General features: G+C 40.7%; 1 protein-coding gene across 2 annotated transcripts in view; it reads right to left on the reverse strand.

The window, feature by feature from the left end:
• tpst1 (tyrosylprotein sulfotransferase 1) overlaps nucleotides 1–16,119 on the reverse strand; it is a 54,192-nt gene that overhangs the window by 23,965 nt on the left and 14,108 nt on the right. For both annotated transcript variants that reach the window (XM_041994396.1, XM_041994395.1), the window contains exon 2: nucleotides 7,443–8,477. In XM_041994396.1, coding sequence (XP_041850330.1) covers nucleotides 7,443–8,299 — 857 coding nt within the window. In that variant the 5' untranslated portion in view covers nucleotides 8,300–8,477. The remainder of the gene's footprint in view (nucleotides 1–7,442; nucleotides 8,478–16,119) is intronic.

A 16,119-nucleotide genomic window follows, 5' to 3' on the forward strand; every position in this document is an offset into this window, starting at 1 on the left:
TCCTAACTGGAGTTCAGAGTTATGAAGAGGTCCGGTATCTTTCCGTCTTACATTGGACTTGATAAAGCCTCACACTCTTTTTTTCTTCACTGTGTTGTGTAATGCAGGGATCCCCAACTCTGGTCCTCAAGGCCCACTGTCCTGCAGACATTTGATGTTTCCCTGCCTCAACACACCTCACTCAAATTACTGGCTCATTAACAGAGTTGTGCAGCTTGTCAGGCAGCTGTTTAATTGGAATCAGGTATGTTGCAGCAGGGAGACAGTTAAGGATAGTGAGTAGGGCCCGACTGATTGATCGGCATGCCGATTAAATAAGCAGATATTAGCCCTTTTCAAAATGGCCAATATCGGTCGTTGTTTTGCAGATTAAACACAGATTTATTCTTACCTTCTCATAAAGCAGTAAATGCTGTTAAGAGTCGGAGTCTGCAGAATGATGTCCTTGCAGCGTTTGTCCACTAGCTGGAGCTCTGACTCCATTTAATGCCACAGTCATCCCCCTGTCTTTTCAACAGGGTTAGCTAGTAGCTACAGCCAGGTTACATTAAAACAGTGGTCTGAGTGGAGCTTCCTGACAGGTAAGTTTAAAATAATGTTGTGAAATTATTGACTCAGCATGTCTCCGGTTTCACTTTAACTCTGTTTACCATGTGTAATGACGAGTGGCGCGTGCTTTGTTGTGTCGGTCAGCTTTTTATTTATGCTGCATTGCTAAAGTTGTGCTAAATTAGCTTAAGGCGCTCCCTGTTGTAATGTTTTGTAAGCGGAACTTTTATTTTGAAGTGTGAAGCACCGGAACAGGATGAGCATGTAAAATGTTAGAGCATTGCAACGTTGACTTGCAGCCGTAATAGCGCGTCAAGAACCAGCTGATGTCGGCAGTTAACCACACAATATGTGTGAAGTTATTCCTAAAAAATTACAGTCTGTCTTCACCACCGTCATGATGTCATGTCTCCCTTAGTTTTACTTTGTCAGAAAACACTAACGTGACCGGCTGTAACAGCGACTCTGTGTTACAGTTAGTGCTAAACCCTTTGTGACCATTATATATAAAATACAACGCTATCAAAGATGACTTCTTTCTGACATTTGAAAAAAGGATATCTGGCTTTTATTTTGGTTCATATATGATATATGCCGTGATATACTTCAAGACAAAGAAAACATTGGAGTAATGAAAATGTCATTTAACATTAAAGGGATCAGAAGGCTGCATAAACAGTGTTTAACTTCACTCATGTTGGTTATATAAGGCATCCACCTTATATATATTTTTCTACCTGTACTTCAACCTACTTCTAATTTGCATCAGAGAGAATACAAAACAAGATATATTTAATTAATCCATCAATCAATTATACAATTTATCTATAGATTGACTTTTTTAAGGTTTTATATTTTATTTTCCCAGTTATTTAATGCTCTGTTGCATGTTTTTGGAAATTCTTCTGTTGTAAAGTTAAACATACTAAAGGACCAAATATTATGAAACAGTAAAATGTTCTGCCTGTAATTCATATTTTTGTTGGTTTAAGCATTTATGAACCAAAATTTAATTAATTTATATATATATATATATATATATATATATATATATATATATATATATATATATATATGTGTGTGTGTATGAATAAATCAATGGGTAATTAATGGGTAATCAGATATTTTTTCTGCCAAATATCAAAATCAGTATTGGCCTCAAAAATCCATATCGGTCAGGTCTTAATAGTGAGCCTTGAGGGACCTCTGGTGTAGAGGATGTGACGAGTCAGCCATGATGTTCAGCAGCTGGTGCAGCATCTTTCCCGAATCAAACCAGAACCAGAGCTATCCCCAGCACAGAACCAGAACCAGAGTTATCCCCAGCACAGAACCAGAACCAGAGTTATCCCCAGCACAGAACCAGAACCAGAGCTATCCCCAGCACAGAACCAGAACCAGAGTTATCCCCAGCACAGAACCAGAACCAGAGCTATCCCCAGCACAGAACCAGAACCAGAGTTATCCCCAGCACAGAACCAGAACCAGAGCTATCCCTAGCACAGAACCAGTCTTCTGGATCAGGTTGTTCAGTCTCTGGTTGTGATGCTGCTGCTCCAGCTGATGCTGCAAAGCTGACTACACTTTCTACAACACGTGTACATTCACACATGGTCCAGGATCGGCTCTGAGGATGTTTCCTTGCTCAGGGAACACACTGAGGAGGCACAGTTTGGCATCAATAACCATCATTCCAACTTCTTGTCATTGGTTGTGTCAGTGTTCCTAAAATAAGACTTCACCAAACTCACTTCTCTGTACAGAAAGAAGCTCTGCAAAACTGTCCTTTTTCAGAGGTTTTAGCTCACAACCTTTCCCTGAAAGCTTATATACTCTATTTCTTTCTCTAATCGTGTTAAATAATCAAGATCTCAATTTCAATCTAAATAATCGTGATTATCATTTTTCCCATAATCGAGCAGCCCCATGGTGAGCCCACAGGAGCCCATGTCACCCGACCAGGCCCCATGGGTGACCCTACCAAGGGCCTAAAGCCCCCGACAACGTAGCCACATGTGCTCAGGTAAACAGTGTTAAACTGGCTGTTAATGGTAGAAAAGACAAAGCAGTGTCTCCATACTCGTCCACAGGGCTCTGGCTCAGGTCCCTGCTCATTAATATTTGATTTGAATCAATTTGCGGATGGATTAGGAGCTCTAAATGACCACAGATCCCAAAGAGCTCTTATCACTTTCCCTGTGCAGACTTGATATTTTCCATTTTCCTGTACACTGGGCCAAGCTAAGGGACACTCCTCATCCTATTTTCAGTCCAACGTGACCACTGAAGATGTTGGACCACTTGGGCACAATCACTGAAATAAAAAAGGAACTTTAAAGGGTCCTTGTTACTGGTCTGTAGTGGTCCAGTCTTAAAAGAGCAAAACTGGAGAGACTCAAGAGTCCTCGTGGCATCTCAGTTAAAACCACGTTTGCTTAAGCACACTAGCATGCATGACATGTTAATGATACATCTAAATTACTGAAGTGAAGCAGAATATTTCTGCAGACGAGACTGTTTAAGCTTTCAGCAAACGTTAAGCTGTAGCAAGAAAGAATCAAAAAATCAAAAAAGGCTTTAAAGACAAGAAGAAAAAAAAAGGTCTGAAATTGTGACCCAGAAACCAAACATGCTCAGTTCAGCATCCATCTCAAAGTTTCCTTTACCACAACAGCACAAAGTACAGCATGCTTTCATTTTACCAGCCAAGGATGCTTCATGTTGACGGGCGGGAAGACCAAGCAGGTGCATAATAAAGGCAGAACTTCAGAAAACATGAACCTGTTTACGGATCAGTTGGTCCTTCTGTTCTTCCTAACCAAACGTTTCCCTGGTAACTCATACAAGCCAGAAGCAGCTCAGCCCCACATAAACGTGTGCTTCCACACATCATTGAGCCCATTTTCATGCACAATAAAAATCAGATCTGTACCAGACAATTCATGTAGACAGCAAAGTTATACTTGAAGAATTACAGCAGTTATCCGATTATGAGAAATCAGATCAACACACCTGGATTTCACAGCAGAACTCTGGCATCGTTGTGCATGTAGACCCGTCTGGTTTATCTGATTCATTTTGTTTTTTACATCAGTTCATGCATCGTGGAGTGCAACACAAAAGAAAATCACCATGGCGTCAAGCAGCAAGAAGTAAAAATAAAGAAGTAAAACAATCATATATAGACGTACATATAATCAATAATTAATCAATCAACAATAATCATTAATCCCAGTTATTGGATTTTGATGGTCATGTAAACTGACTCAATCGTAGCTTGATCAGCTCTGGGACGATAGCATCACTGGTTAGTTCAGCTGTTACAAACATACAGTAGCTTATCTGTTGCCAGGTCAGAGGTCCATTAGCAGCAGATCAGTTTTGACTCCCCCACCCTCCATGCTGCCTCTTCACATCAGTTCTGGCTTGAAAGGTATATGTGAAAATGTCTACTAAGAAGCTCCATCTCTTCAGGTTCACTATCCTCAGGTCTTCACATTCACAACCCCAGTACAGTCCATTTGCACAACCTTGGACTAGAGAAAGCAAAATTAGCTCATTTTGAATCATTTTGATGGTTTCAGTTGGATTTTCTGGTCTTCATTAAATTTCTATAGACAATCTCCTTGTACAACACGGTACTTAACAGGGCCGACCGATACGATACAATATATAATATAATATAATATAATAATATATATAATGGATAAATTACTTTATTTTTGGTTCATAAATGCTTAAACCAACAAAAATATGAATTACAGGCAGAACATTTTACTGTTTCATAATATTTGGTCCTTTAGTATGTTTAACTTTACAACAGAAGAATTTCCAAAAACATGCAACAGAGCATTAAATAACTGGGAAAATAAAATATAAAACCTTAAAAAAGTCAATCTATAGATAAATTGTATAATTGATTGATGGATTAATTAAATATATCTTGTTTTGTATTCTCTCTGATGCAAATTAGAAGTAGGTTGAAGTACAGGTAGAAAAATATATATAAGGTGGATGCCTTATATAACCAACATGAGTGAAGTTAAACACTGTTTATGCAGCCTTCTGATCCCTTTAATGTTAAATGACATTTTCATTACTCCAATGTTTTCTTTGTCTTGAAGTATATCACGGCATATATCATATATGAACCAAAATAAAAGCCAGATATCCTTTTTTCAAATGTCAGAAAGAAGTCATCTTTGATAGCGTTGTATTTTATATATAATGGTCACAAAGGGTTTAGCACTAACTGTAACACAGAGTCGCTGTTACAGCCGGTCACGTTAGTGTTTTCTGACAAAGTAAAACTAAGGGAGACATGACATCATGACGGTGGTGAAGACAGACTGTAATATTAATAAAGTTTTGGATGCTGCTGTGAATAAAGCTCCTCCCCTCTGCATCCACATCTCTCCTCCTAAAATACGCCTCAACCTGTAAGCTCAGATATTTTGTACATTTACGTTATTTCTGCAGTTACTGGCTACTTAGCTAACACTATGCTAGGTTGGGATAACAGCAAAGTTGTTTCTAACATAGACTGGTTTTTTAGGAATTTAACCACATGATATGTGTGAACTGCAGACATCAGCCGGTTCTTGACATGCTATTACAGCAACAAGTCAACGTTGCAATGCTCTAACATTTTACATGCACATCCTGTTCCGGTGCTTCACTTTTTATTATAATATGGGCCGATTTAATTGGCCTGCCGATTAATCGGTCGGGCCCTAGTACTTAACATGTGCCACATCATCATCCAAGAATAGATTTATTACAGTCAAACATAAAGTAGAATGCAGGAACAAAAAGGGGAAATAATTAAAAATTTTAGCTAAAAAACTTTTCCCTTTACTGTTTTCTGTTAAAGAGCAGCCGTAACTTTGGGAGGCATTTAGAGGGAAAACTGATTACACGATCTTTAATAAAAACATTTAATCTTCAGAGAAAATGTGTCCCGCAGGTCTGCAGAGGATGTGGACTCTGCTCTGGTGATACGTGGCAGGAAAAGGGTGGTAACAGAGAGCAGGGAAAATGCAAACAGAGGTTTGGGGTTTCACCCCTTCACAGCGTTTCCTCGAAAACTTCCAGAAGCTGACCTCCCAAATCAGAGAAACCTAAACAAGTCTGGCACCAGGCAGAGCCATTAGGAAAACCTGCCTGCGGTACGCCGCTGTTTCAGGTCAATTATAAGTAGGTTCTTCACTGTGAAATGAAACTAAATGAAACTTAATGATGGAAAGGCTGGAACTTCAGCAGTGAGAATATATTTCAAGGCCAGAAGTGCATGTTTATTTTGACAGAAAGCTGAACACTGTTTACCTACATGTCATTTTCTCTGCGTTAATAGCCAAACTATTTTCTCTCTCTCTCTCTCCTGCAGGCTACAAAGTTAGAAGCTAATAGACATAGACATGCCTGAGCTCATTTCAAGTGCACTGGGAATGAGATATATGACAGGCCTGGCTCACCGTGTGGAGCTTGTGAGCCTGGCACAATTGTTCTTACAACAGTAAATGTTTATTTAACCACTGCAATCTCAGCAATGATCATATTTAATGAATCTGTAGCTGCAGGAGGAGAACTTAATAAAAGTGAAGCCTCATGCATGGACGTATGTGTTCGCAGAGCAGACGGCTTCATAAAAACCACATTCCTGATAGGCTGAGTCATCAAAACGCCTAGAGAAAAAAGAAAAAGACTAAGCTAAAATGAATCATGGCCTGATTCAGTCTGTCCTCACTGGTAACAACCACTTTAAAGCACTGGGGAAAAAAACAAATGCCTCCAAGATTAGTTTTACATGCAGACTAGAGGACAGCAAGTCTCAGCAGAGTCAGTTTGGGGGTGAACATCTTTACATAAAAGGCATCACTCAGGCCTATGACGTGATTAAAGAGCTCTGTGTGGACATAAGGGCAAGAACAAGAGTCCTCCAGACTTATAAACAAGGGTTAAAGAAAGACTGGCTGTAGTCAGACTGACATTTCCCTCCATCTGTAAATGTACTGAAAAAATGCCACCCTGGTTTCCTAGAACGAACAGAACAAAGCTACGGCCCGAGTTGGTTGGAGCTCCGCTGTAAAATGGACACAGTGTAGTTTTTCTTGGTGATTCCAACATTCATGCTGAGAACCCAGAGGACGGAGGGACCAGAGAACTGTGTTGTGTTCTTGATAACTTTGGTCTAACTCAGCATGTGGACCAGAGGACCCTGTCTGGATCTGGTCGTCTCTAAAGGTCTGAATATTTCCCAGGCTGTGCTGATGGATGTTGTTCTGTCTGATAATTCCTGTGTTTTCTTTGAGATGCTGTTATCGTCAACAAAAAGCCCAAACAGGTTTTCAAGAAACGGTGCATTGGTGAAAATACCACTGAAATGTTTCTACCAGCTTTCTCTCCATCACCCCTCCCCTGGCCTTCAGCTGATGAGCTTGTGGATCATTTCAATGGTAAAATTACAGCATTACTGATGTCTTTGCTCCCACCGAGGTGGAAGTGATCGCTGCCAAAAGGAGAGCTCCATGGAAAAAAGCCACGCTGGTAAGAGCTGGAAAACCAGAATGTGGAAAAGCTGAACGCAGGTGATGGAAAACAAAGCTGCAGGTTCACTATGAGACCTATAAAGAGAGGCTGAGGATTTCTAATCTGGAGCTGATGCAGACCATCTTTCTTTCTGACATCATCGCTAAGAACAGCTATAATGCTCGAGCCTTGTTCGTTACTGTTGACAGGCTAACTAATCCACACATCCTCTCATTTCATTCCAGCTCAAGTTTCAAAAAGGTTTTTTTTTCTTTTCAGGCATCAAGTTTGCATATTTCTATTGAGTAAAGCCAGCTTGTTAGATTTTACAGTGTAGGGAAAGATTCAGAATTCAAGCCGCTTACTTTGAGAGAGAAACTCCTCCAGCTTTCCCGATGAGCTCCTCGTGATGGAGGACGGCATCATTCCAAGGAATGTCAAGGAATTTCAACAGCGTCCGCATCCATTTCTCAGGATGGAGGACCAGCTGTTCGTACTGCACAGGGAGACATTTATCTGCAGCCTCCAGGCACTGAGTGTACATGGTCTCTATAGCCCGGTTCCACTTGGTCAGGCAGTCCCGGTAGCTCCCCAGGTCAAAGCCTGCGATGGTCACCTTCCGCGAGATCATGGAGTGGACCGAGGCCCTCCCATCGCGGATCATGAGTACAAACTTGGCACGAGGAAAGATCTTGGCCAGGTAAGAAAGCGACTTCAATGCAAAAGGATCCTTATTGCAAAGGAAGTTGGCGGGCTCGCCGTGCTTGACAATGATTTCCAGGAGGAATGCCTGCATGGCGGCGTCCAGCACCTCATCGGTCACACCAGCCTCGTCCAGGCGCATCTTCTCCCGACCCGAACGACTCCACATCTGTTTCATGGCCAGGATGCGCGGGATGACGCGGGTTTCTTCACCGCAGCGTATGTCGGGGTGGGCGTCCAGCATGGCTCGCATCAGCGTGGTCCCACTGCGGGGCACGCCGCCAATGAAGATGAGCGGCATGTCTTTGTTGTAAACAAACGGCGTGCTGAGGTTCTGGCCTGTGCGCAAGGTGGTCCGCATGCTCCCCCCCAGCGCTGACAGGGGCAGGATCCCACCTGGTTGGCTCCGCTCCTCAATGCGATGGTGGCACTCCATGGCGTGGCGGCCGAGATAGAAGACGGTGACCGAGCTGATGACCAGACAGGCCAACAACATGTTTTGTTTCAACTTGCCAATCATGTTGCAGGTCACAAACAGGGTTCGATGATATCACCACGGGGGGAATTTAGGGGAGGGATGGGGGAAATGACTTGAAGGGTAGTTAGGGTTCCCACCCTTTATGGTAGCTTGTGTGGAACCAGGTATGGATCAAGCTCCCTGGTGCATAGCAGGTATCCAGTCCCCAGCGCCATGAGGCCTGAAAAGCACAACACACACACAAAAAATGTGGTTAGTTCTGATTATAAACCAGTTTAACCCAACACAGTCTGTAGCAGCTGGAGCTTTTAATCCCAGTATAAACCAGTGTGTAGCAGCTTTTAATCCCAGTATAAACCAGTGTGTAGCAGCTTTTAATCCCAGTATAAACCAGTGTGTAGCAGCTTTTAATCCCAGTATAAACCAGTCTGTAGCAGCATTTAATCCCAGGATAAACCAGTCTGTAGCAGCTTTTAATCCCAGTATAAACCAGTCTGTAGCAGCTTTTAATCCCAGTATAAACCAGTCTGTAGCAGCTTTTAATCCCAGTATAAACCAGTGTGTAGCAGCTTTTAATCCCAGTATAAACCAGTCTGTAGCAGCTTTTAATCCCAGTATAAACCAGTCTGTAGCAGCTTTTAATCCCAGGATAAACCAGTCTGTAGCAGCTTTTAATCCCAGTATAAACCAGTCTGTAGCAGCTTTTAATCCCAGTATAAACCAGTCTGTAGCACCTTTTAATCCCAGTATAAACCAGTCTGTAACAGCTTTTAATCCCAGTATAAACCAGTGTGTAGCAGCTTTTAATCCCAGTATAAACCAGTGTGTAGCAGCTTTTAATCCCAGTATAAACCAGTGTGTAGCAGCTTTTAATCCCAGTATAAACCAGTCTGTAGCAGCATTTAATCCCAGTATAAACCAGTCTGTAGCAGCTTTTAATCCCAGTATAAACCAGTCTGTAGCAGCTTTTAATCCCAGTATAAACCAGTGTGTAGCAGCTTTTAATCCCAGTATAAACCAGTCTGTAACAGCTTTTAATCCCAGTATAAACCAGTCTGTAGCAGCTTTTAATCCCAGGATAAACCAGTCTGTAGCAGCTTTTAATCCCAGTATAAACCAGTCTGTAGCAGCTTTTAATCCCAGTATAAACCAGTGTGTAGCAGCTTTTAATCCCAGTATAAACCAGTCTGTAGCAGCTTTTAATCCCAGTATAAACCAGTCTGTAACAGCTTTTAATCCCAGTATAAACCAGTGTGTAGCAGCTTTTAATCCCAGTATAAACCAGTCTGTAGCAGCTTTTAATCCCAGTATAAACCAGTCTGTAGCAGCATTTAATCCCAGGACAAACCAGTCTGTAGCAGCTTTTAATCCCAGTATAAACCAGTCTGTAGCAGTTTTTAATCCCAGTATAAACCAGTCTGTAGCAGCTTTTAATCCCAGTATAAACCAGTCTGTAACAGCTTTTAATCCCAGTATAAACCAGTGTGTAGCAGCTTTTAATCCCAGTATAAACCAGTGTGTAGCAGCTTTTAATCCCAGTATAAACCAGTCTGTAGCAGCATTTAATCCCAGGATAAACCAGTCTGTAGCAGCTTTTAATCCCAGTATAAACCAGTCTGTAGCAGCTTTTAATCCCAGTATAAACCAGTCTGTAGCAGCTTTTAATCCCAGTATAAACCAGTCTGTAACAGCTTTTAATCCCAGTATAAACCAGTGTGTAGCAGCTTTTAATCCCAGTATAAACCAGTCTGTAGCAGCTTTTAATCCCAGTATAAACCAGTCTGTAACAGCTTTTAATCCCAGTATAAACCAGTCTGTAGCAGCTTTTAATCCCAGGATAAACCAGTCTGTAGCAGCTTTTAATCCCAGTATAAACCAGTCTGTAGCAGCTTTTAATCCCAGTATAAACCAGTCTGTAGCAGCTTTTAATCCCAGTATAAACCAGTCTGTAGAAGTTTTTAATCCCAGGATAAACCAGTCTGTAGCAGCTTTTAATCCCAGTATAAACCAGTGTGTAGCAGCTTTTAATCCCAGTATAAACCAGTGTGTAGCAGCTTTTAATCCCAGTATAAACCAGTCTGTAGCAGCTTTTAATCCCAGTATAAACCAGTCTGTAGCAGCTTTTAATCCCAGTATAAACCAGTCTGTAGCAGCTTTTAATCCCAGTATAAACCAGTCTGTAGCAGCTTTTAATCCCAGTATAAACCAGTCTGTAGCAGCTTTTAATCCCAGGATAAACCAGTCTGTAGCAGCTTTTAATCCCAGTATAAACCAGTCTGTAGCAGCTTTTAATCCCAGTATAAACCAGTGTGTAGCAGCTTTTAATCCCAGTATAAACCAGTGTGTAGCAGCTTTTAATCCCAGGATAAACCAGTCTGTAGCAGCTTTTAATCCCAGTATAAACCAGTGTGTAGCAGCTTTTAATCCCAGTATAAATCCGTGTGTAACAGCTTTTAATCCCAGTATAAACCAGTCTGTAGCAGCTTTTAATCCCAGTATAAACCAGTGTGTAGCAGCTGTCAGACTGGGAGGTAAAATGAGGTAAAATGAATGTATGAATAGATAAAGCAGCATAAAGGTCGACCAGAAGAAGAAAGCAGAATTTATTACTAACAGAACTTTGTAGAAATAACACACAGATCAACAGTGACCAAACCTTTTCTCATCTCATCGTTCTCTCAAGTCTTGGCTTTCAGGAGAAAAAATATTGGCACTGAAACACGCTGCCGTTCCTGAGACATTTTTGATTATATAAGCAACAACAAAACCTCACCAAAAGAGGCCATTTTATGCCATGATTTAAAAATAACTGGCTGAACTGTTAATTAATCTTTGAGCAAATCTACTGGGAAAATCTTCAATAAGAACGAGTCCCACATCTGTTGGTATGACAGTCCGTTTGATCGTAGACCAACATTGAGGGAAAACAGCTTCTAACACAGTGAAGACGCCACCACAAAAATAAACCGAAGAACTGAAAGCTCACTAAAAGACTAAGACTTACTGCTGACAACAAATTTGTGCATTTATTTAAAGAAGGCTCCATTTTCCTTCCTGCTGAACATGGCACTAGCTTTGGTTTACTGCACGCACTCATCACATCAGACGTTCAGCTTCCACCCTCTAATTGTGATATGGGGAAGCATACAGTCCAAATCTGTAAAGATGGTAATATGTGCTTGCACACAACAAATATATCTGGCACATAAACCCTGCCCACCACGGTGGGCTGGCTGAAGGCTTTTTTCCTCATCTTTTTCTTTTAAAACAAGTAGAAAGCTGCTGACTAAGAGGTAAATCCCCCCGAACAGATGGCCCACAACAGGCCAATGCAGCGCAATGCATACCTGGTAAACCACATCACCAGTTTATTTTCCCTAAAAAGAGAAGGAAGTGACTAATCATTAACAATAAGAACGCACTAATCAACCTGATGGCGGCTATAATTAGACACTGCTTCAGTATTTCTACTAGTATGTGTGTTTAAGGGTACAGAAAGCAGAAAGCAAACACAACAGTTCGACCTTGTATGCTGCTCCTCAGATTTTGACTTCCTGGATCAACAGATCATAATTGAAAGAGTGTCTTACAACTTGAGATTATAGAAACAGCAATGAAGAGGGAAAGAAAAAAAAAAGCTACAACCTCATTTCTGAACAAACAAGAAGTTTCTCTGCGAGAAAAATGCACACAAACCATTTTCAAAGAGAAACATTGATCCTGTTTCCTGGTGCAGATTCAAAGTTACTGAACGTCGTTTCATAGGAACTCTTTCTAGTAAAATATACAAGTTAAAAAAACCGTACCGCTCTGTGCTGGGCGGTATACTGATTCATACTGAAAACCTGGTTTTATCTTTGTTACATTAGTTTGTTTTGTACCATAAAATACCAGTTTAAATAACATAAACCATGTGGATCGTGCTGTTTTGGGGGAAAATGGACGGAGAAAGTTCAGGAAGTGGAGCTGTAGCAGACGGACTTCAACATCACGACCTATCTGCTGTCTGCAGATAGTTTGGCTTTACAAGGCTGAACGTGGACCAAACTGGTAGCTACTGAAAATCATGTCCAGGTACACACTACACGTCATCTGCTGCACCACCTTCAGCAACACACACACTCTGGAAAACCAAAAATATATGAAACTAAGATCAGCACCACATCCTCAGGTAAAGACCTATTTATGCTCAACGCCATCATTTTTTCTGCATTATCTTTGTGCATAATTAGGTCCATTTTCGGGGCTCTGGTAGATGCAAACTTAGCAGTACCACCAGAAACCATGGAGGCAATGTTGGGTCGTACAGATGACGTGAAACCCATGAAAGAAACACAGAAGAAGCTGTGACATATTTAATGGCGGCACAGACGTCTAGTGCGCTCTCTTTTTATGTCCGAGAATAAACATCATAATTTTCTCCTCCACGTCACCATGTTTGTTTTTGTCTGGAACTGACGTCAGAACTCACAGATGAACTCTGCATTGCCCTCTGGTAGATGTGTTGCCTAGCAACCATGCTAATGAGGGCAGACGTTTGAAATGGACATACCTATTTACGTACATAAAGGGAGCTTAAATGGACCTTAAAAATAAAAAAAAAAGAAAGGTGGAGGACTCAAGTCAGACATCACTTTAGATGTGTTCTCCATTGCAGCCTTTCCCAGACTGGGTTTCCCGACCCCCCACAGGGATCCCAAGATCATTTCAGGGGCTCAGCAGACCATTGTATGAAAATAAAATAAACAAATAAATGTCAGATTTATGGAATAAACGTGTTATTTTGTTTTTGATTAATAAACACCAAACTTATCACTCGTGTAATATTTGAAAATTTTGTATTATCTCAGCAAGAGAAGTCGATTTTTGGCATTTAGGTGCTTTGTCACAGTTGATAAACATAACTTACCAAAAATCACTTTATCCTCCTTTTTTAATGGAGATTCTGAAAGTTTTTCAGTCTTACATTTAGAGAACAACCCGTCTGATAAGTCACCAGTCAGTCAGTCCTTATAGCCTACTGAAAACTGGTTGTGCATGGTTGGATGCGATGTGTGTGTGTGTGTGAGTGTGGGTGAGTGTGTGTCTTCCACCTATTACAGACATCACCATTGTAGTACATGACAGCCTCTTTGTGTTTAGCTCCGTGAGTGAAATCCTCAACAAAGTCCCTTCTTGTACTCGTAGAAGATGTGCAAGCATCAGTGGTTGTTTGAGGCGGCGTGGCTCGCGTAGCTGTTTCTTAGGTTTGTCCCTCTGCAGGTGGTCCACACACGTATCCTCACGGGTCCAGTCAACCACATGGTGGCAAAATCTGTTTAGATTAGATCGCCAGACACATAATCATTGTGGGGAAACTGCTTTGAACTGTTATTTGGGAGTATGCAGTGGACCCAACTTCAGTGACCTGAGCTTCAGTGGCCCCAGCTTTCGTGGCCCCAGCTTCAGTGACCTGACCTTCAGTGACCTGAGCTTCAGTGGCCCCAGCTTTAGTGGACCCAGCTTTAGTGGACCCAGCTTTAGTGGACCCAGCTTTAGTGGACCCAGATTCAGTGGCCCCAGCTTCAGTGGCCACTAAAGTTAGTGTGACACCTCACAGTGATTCTGTCCGTGATTGCGGATTTCACATTTTTCATGGAAATATTTAACAACAAAAGTCTTTCTCAGCAAGAAACAAAGTCATTTACTAACCGGTTACAGAAACAAAGTCATTTACTAACCGGTTACAGAAACAAAGTAACTTACTAACCGGTTACAGAAACAAAGTCATTTACTAACCGGTTACAGAAACAAAGTAACTTACTAACCGGTTACAGAAACAAAGTCATTTACTAACCGGTTACAGAAACAAAGTCATTTACTAACCGGTTACAGAAACAAAGTAACTTACTAACCGGTTACAGAAACAAAGTCATTTACTAACCGGTTACAGAAACAAAGTAACTTACTAACCGGTTACAGAAACAAAGTAACTTACTAACCGGGTTACAGAAACAAAGTCATTTACTAACCGGTTACAGAAACAAAGTCATTTACTAACCGGTTACAGAAACAAAGTAACTTACTAACCGGTTACAGAAACAAAGTCATTTACTAACCGGTTACAGAAACAAAGTAACTTACTAACCGGTTACAGAAACAAAGTCATTTACTAACCGGTTACAGAAACAAAGTCATTTACTAACCGGTTACAGAAACAAAGTAACTTACTAACCGGTTACAGAAACAAAGTCATTTACTAACCGGTTACAGAAACAAAGTAACTTACTAACCGGTTACAGAAACAAAGTAACTTACTAACCGGGTTACAGAAACAAAGTCATTTACTAACCGGTTACAGAAACAAAGTAACTTACTAACCGGTTAAAGAGACAAAGTAACTTACTAACCGGTTAGAGAAACAAAGTCATTTACTAACCGGTTACAGAAACAAAGTAACTTACTAACCGGTTACAGAAACAAAGTAACTTACTAACCGGTTAAAGAAACAAAGTCATTTACTAACCGGTTACAGAAACAAAGTAACTTACTAACCGGTTACAGAAACAAAGTCATTTACTAACCGGTTAGAGAAACAAAGTCATTTACTAACCGGTTACAGAAACAAAGTAACTTACTAACCGGTTAAAGAAACAAAGTAACTTACTAACCGGTTACAGAAACAAAGTAACTTACTAACCGGTTACAGAAACAAAGTAACTTACTAACCGGTTAAAGAAACAAAGTAACTTACTAACCGGTTACAGAAACAAAGTAACTTACTAACCGGTTAAAGAAACAAAGTCATTTACTAACCGGTTACAGAAACAAAGTAACTTACTAACCGGTTAAAGAAACAAAGTAACTTACTAACCGGTTACAGAAACAAAGTCATTTACTAACCGGTTATAGAAACAAAGTAACTTACTAACCGGTTAAAGAGACAAAGTAACTTACTAACCGGTTACAGAAACAAAGTAACTTACTAACCGGTTACAGAAACAAAGTCATTTACTAACCGGTTACAGAAACAAAGTAACTTACTAACCGGTTACAGAAACAAAGTCATTTACTAACCGGTTACAGAAACAAAGTCATTTACTAACCGGTTACAGAAACAAAGTCATTTACTTTTTATAGGGCGGTCGGATGGTGGGTGGGCGGGATTGGATTGATTGGATGGATGGATGGATGGAGGCTCTTTATTTAGTTTCGCTCAGAGCTTCTATCTTTGCCTTGTTTAGCTTTGTGAATTGTGTGTTAATGTGTTTTCATATCAACCTCATCTTTATGCTTTTTGTTGTGATAAACATTTTAGTCAAACCTTAAAATAAACTGAACACAAAACAGCAGCAAACAAATTAAATAAAAAAAGTAAAAGTCTGAACATTATGACGCTATTTATTGTTACGAACTCTGCTTTCAAGTTTTCAGTGTCTAATATCATTGAGAGGCGGCTAAATGCTGCAAGTTTTTACTTCTTTTCCCGACATGCTTGTATTTAAATCCAGCTCAGCATCTCTGCTGTTTTTTACCTGGACAGAACCACTGCAATATTTTCAGAGCATCTGCCCAGCTTCCTATTTTACATTACAGTAAGTACATCAAGTCTTAAGCATCTGATTGGCTGCATGGCATGTCCATTAACAATACTGTCCCGCCATCTGCTCAGCAGCAGCAGCTGAGGATTCAGCCTTCCCCAACAGGAGTCGGGTTTGTCGAAGGCCACAGCCACTCAAAGATCAAATGATTTTTTTTTCTGGTTGTTGTTTGTTTTGTTTTTTGTACAGATGAGGCTTTTCCAGGGAGTAAACATCGCTATCTGGGAGATCTGTTCCTGAAAGTTGTTGGTTATCAGGCTGCATTTTAACCTACGGTTTCCC

This window comes from Melanotaenia boesemani, chromosome 9 (assembly GCF_017639745.1).
Source record: "Melanotaenia boesemani isolate fMelBoe1 chromosome 9, fMelBoe1.pri, whole genome shotgun sequence".
Classification (NCBI taxonomy): Eukaryota; Metazoa; Chordata; class Actinopteri; order Atheriniformes; family Melanotaeniidae; genus Melanotaenia; species Melanotaenia boesemani.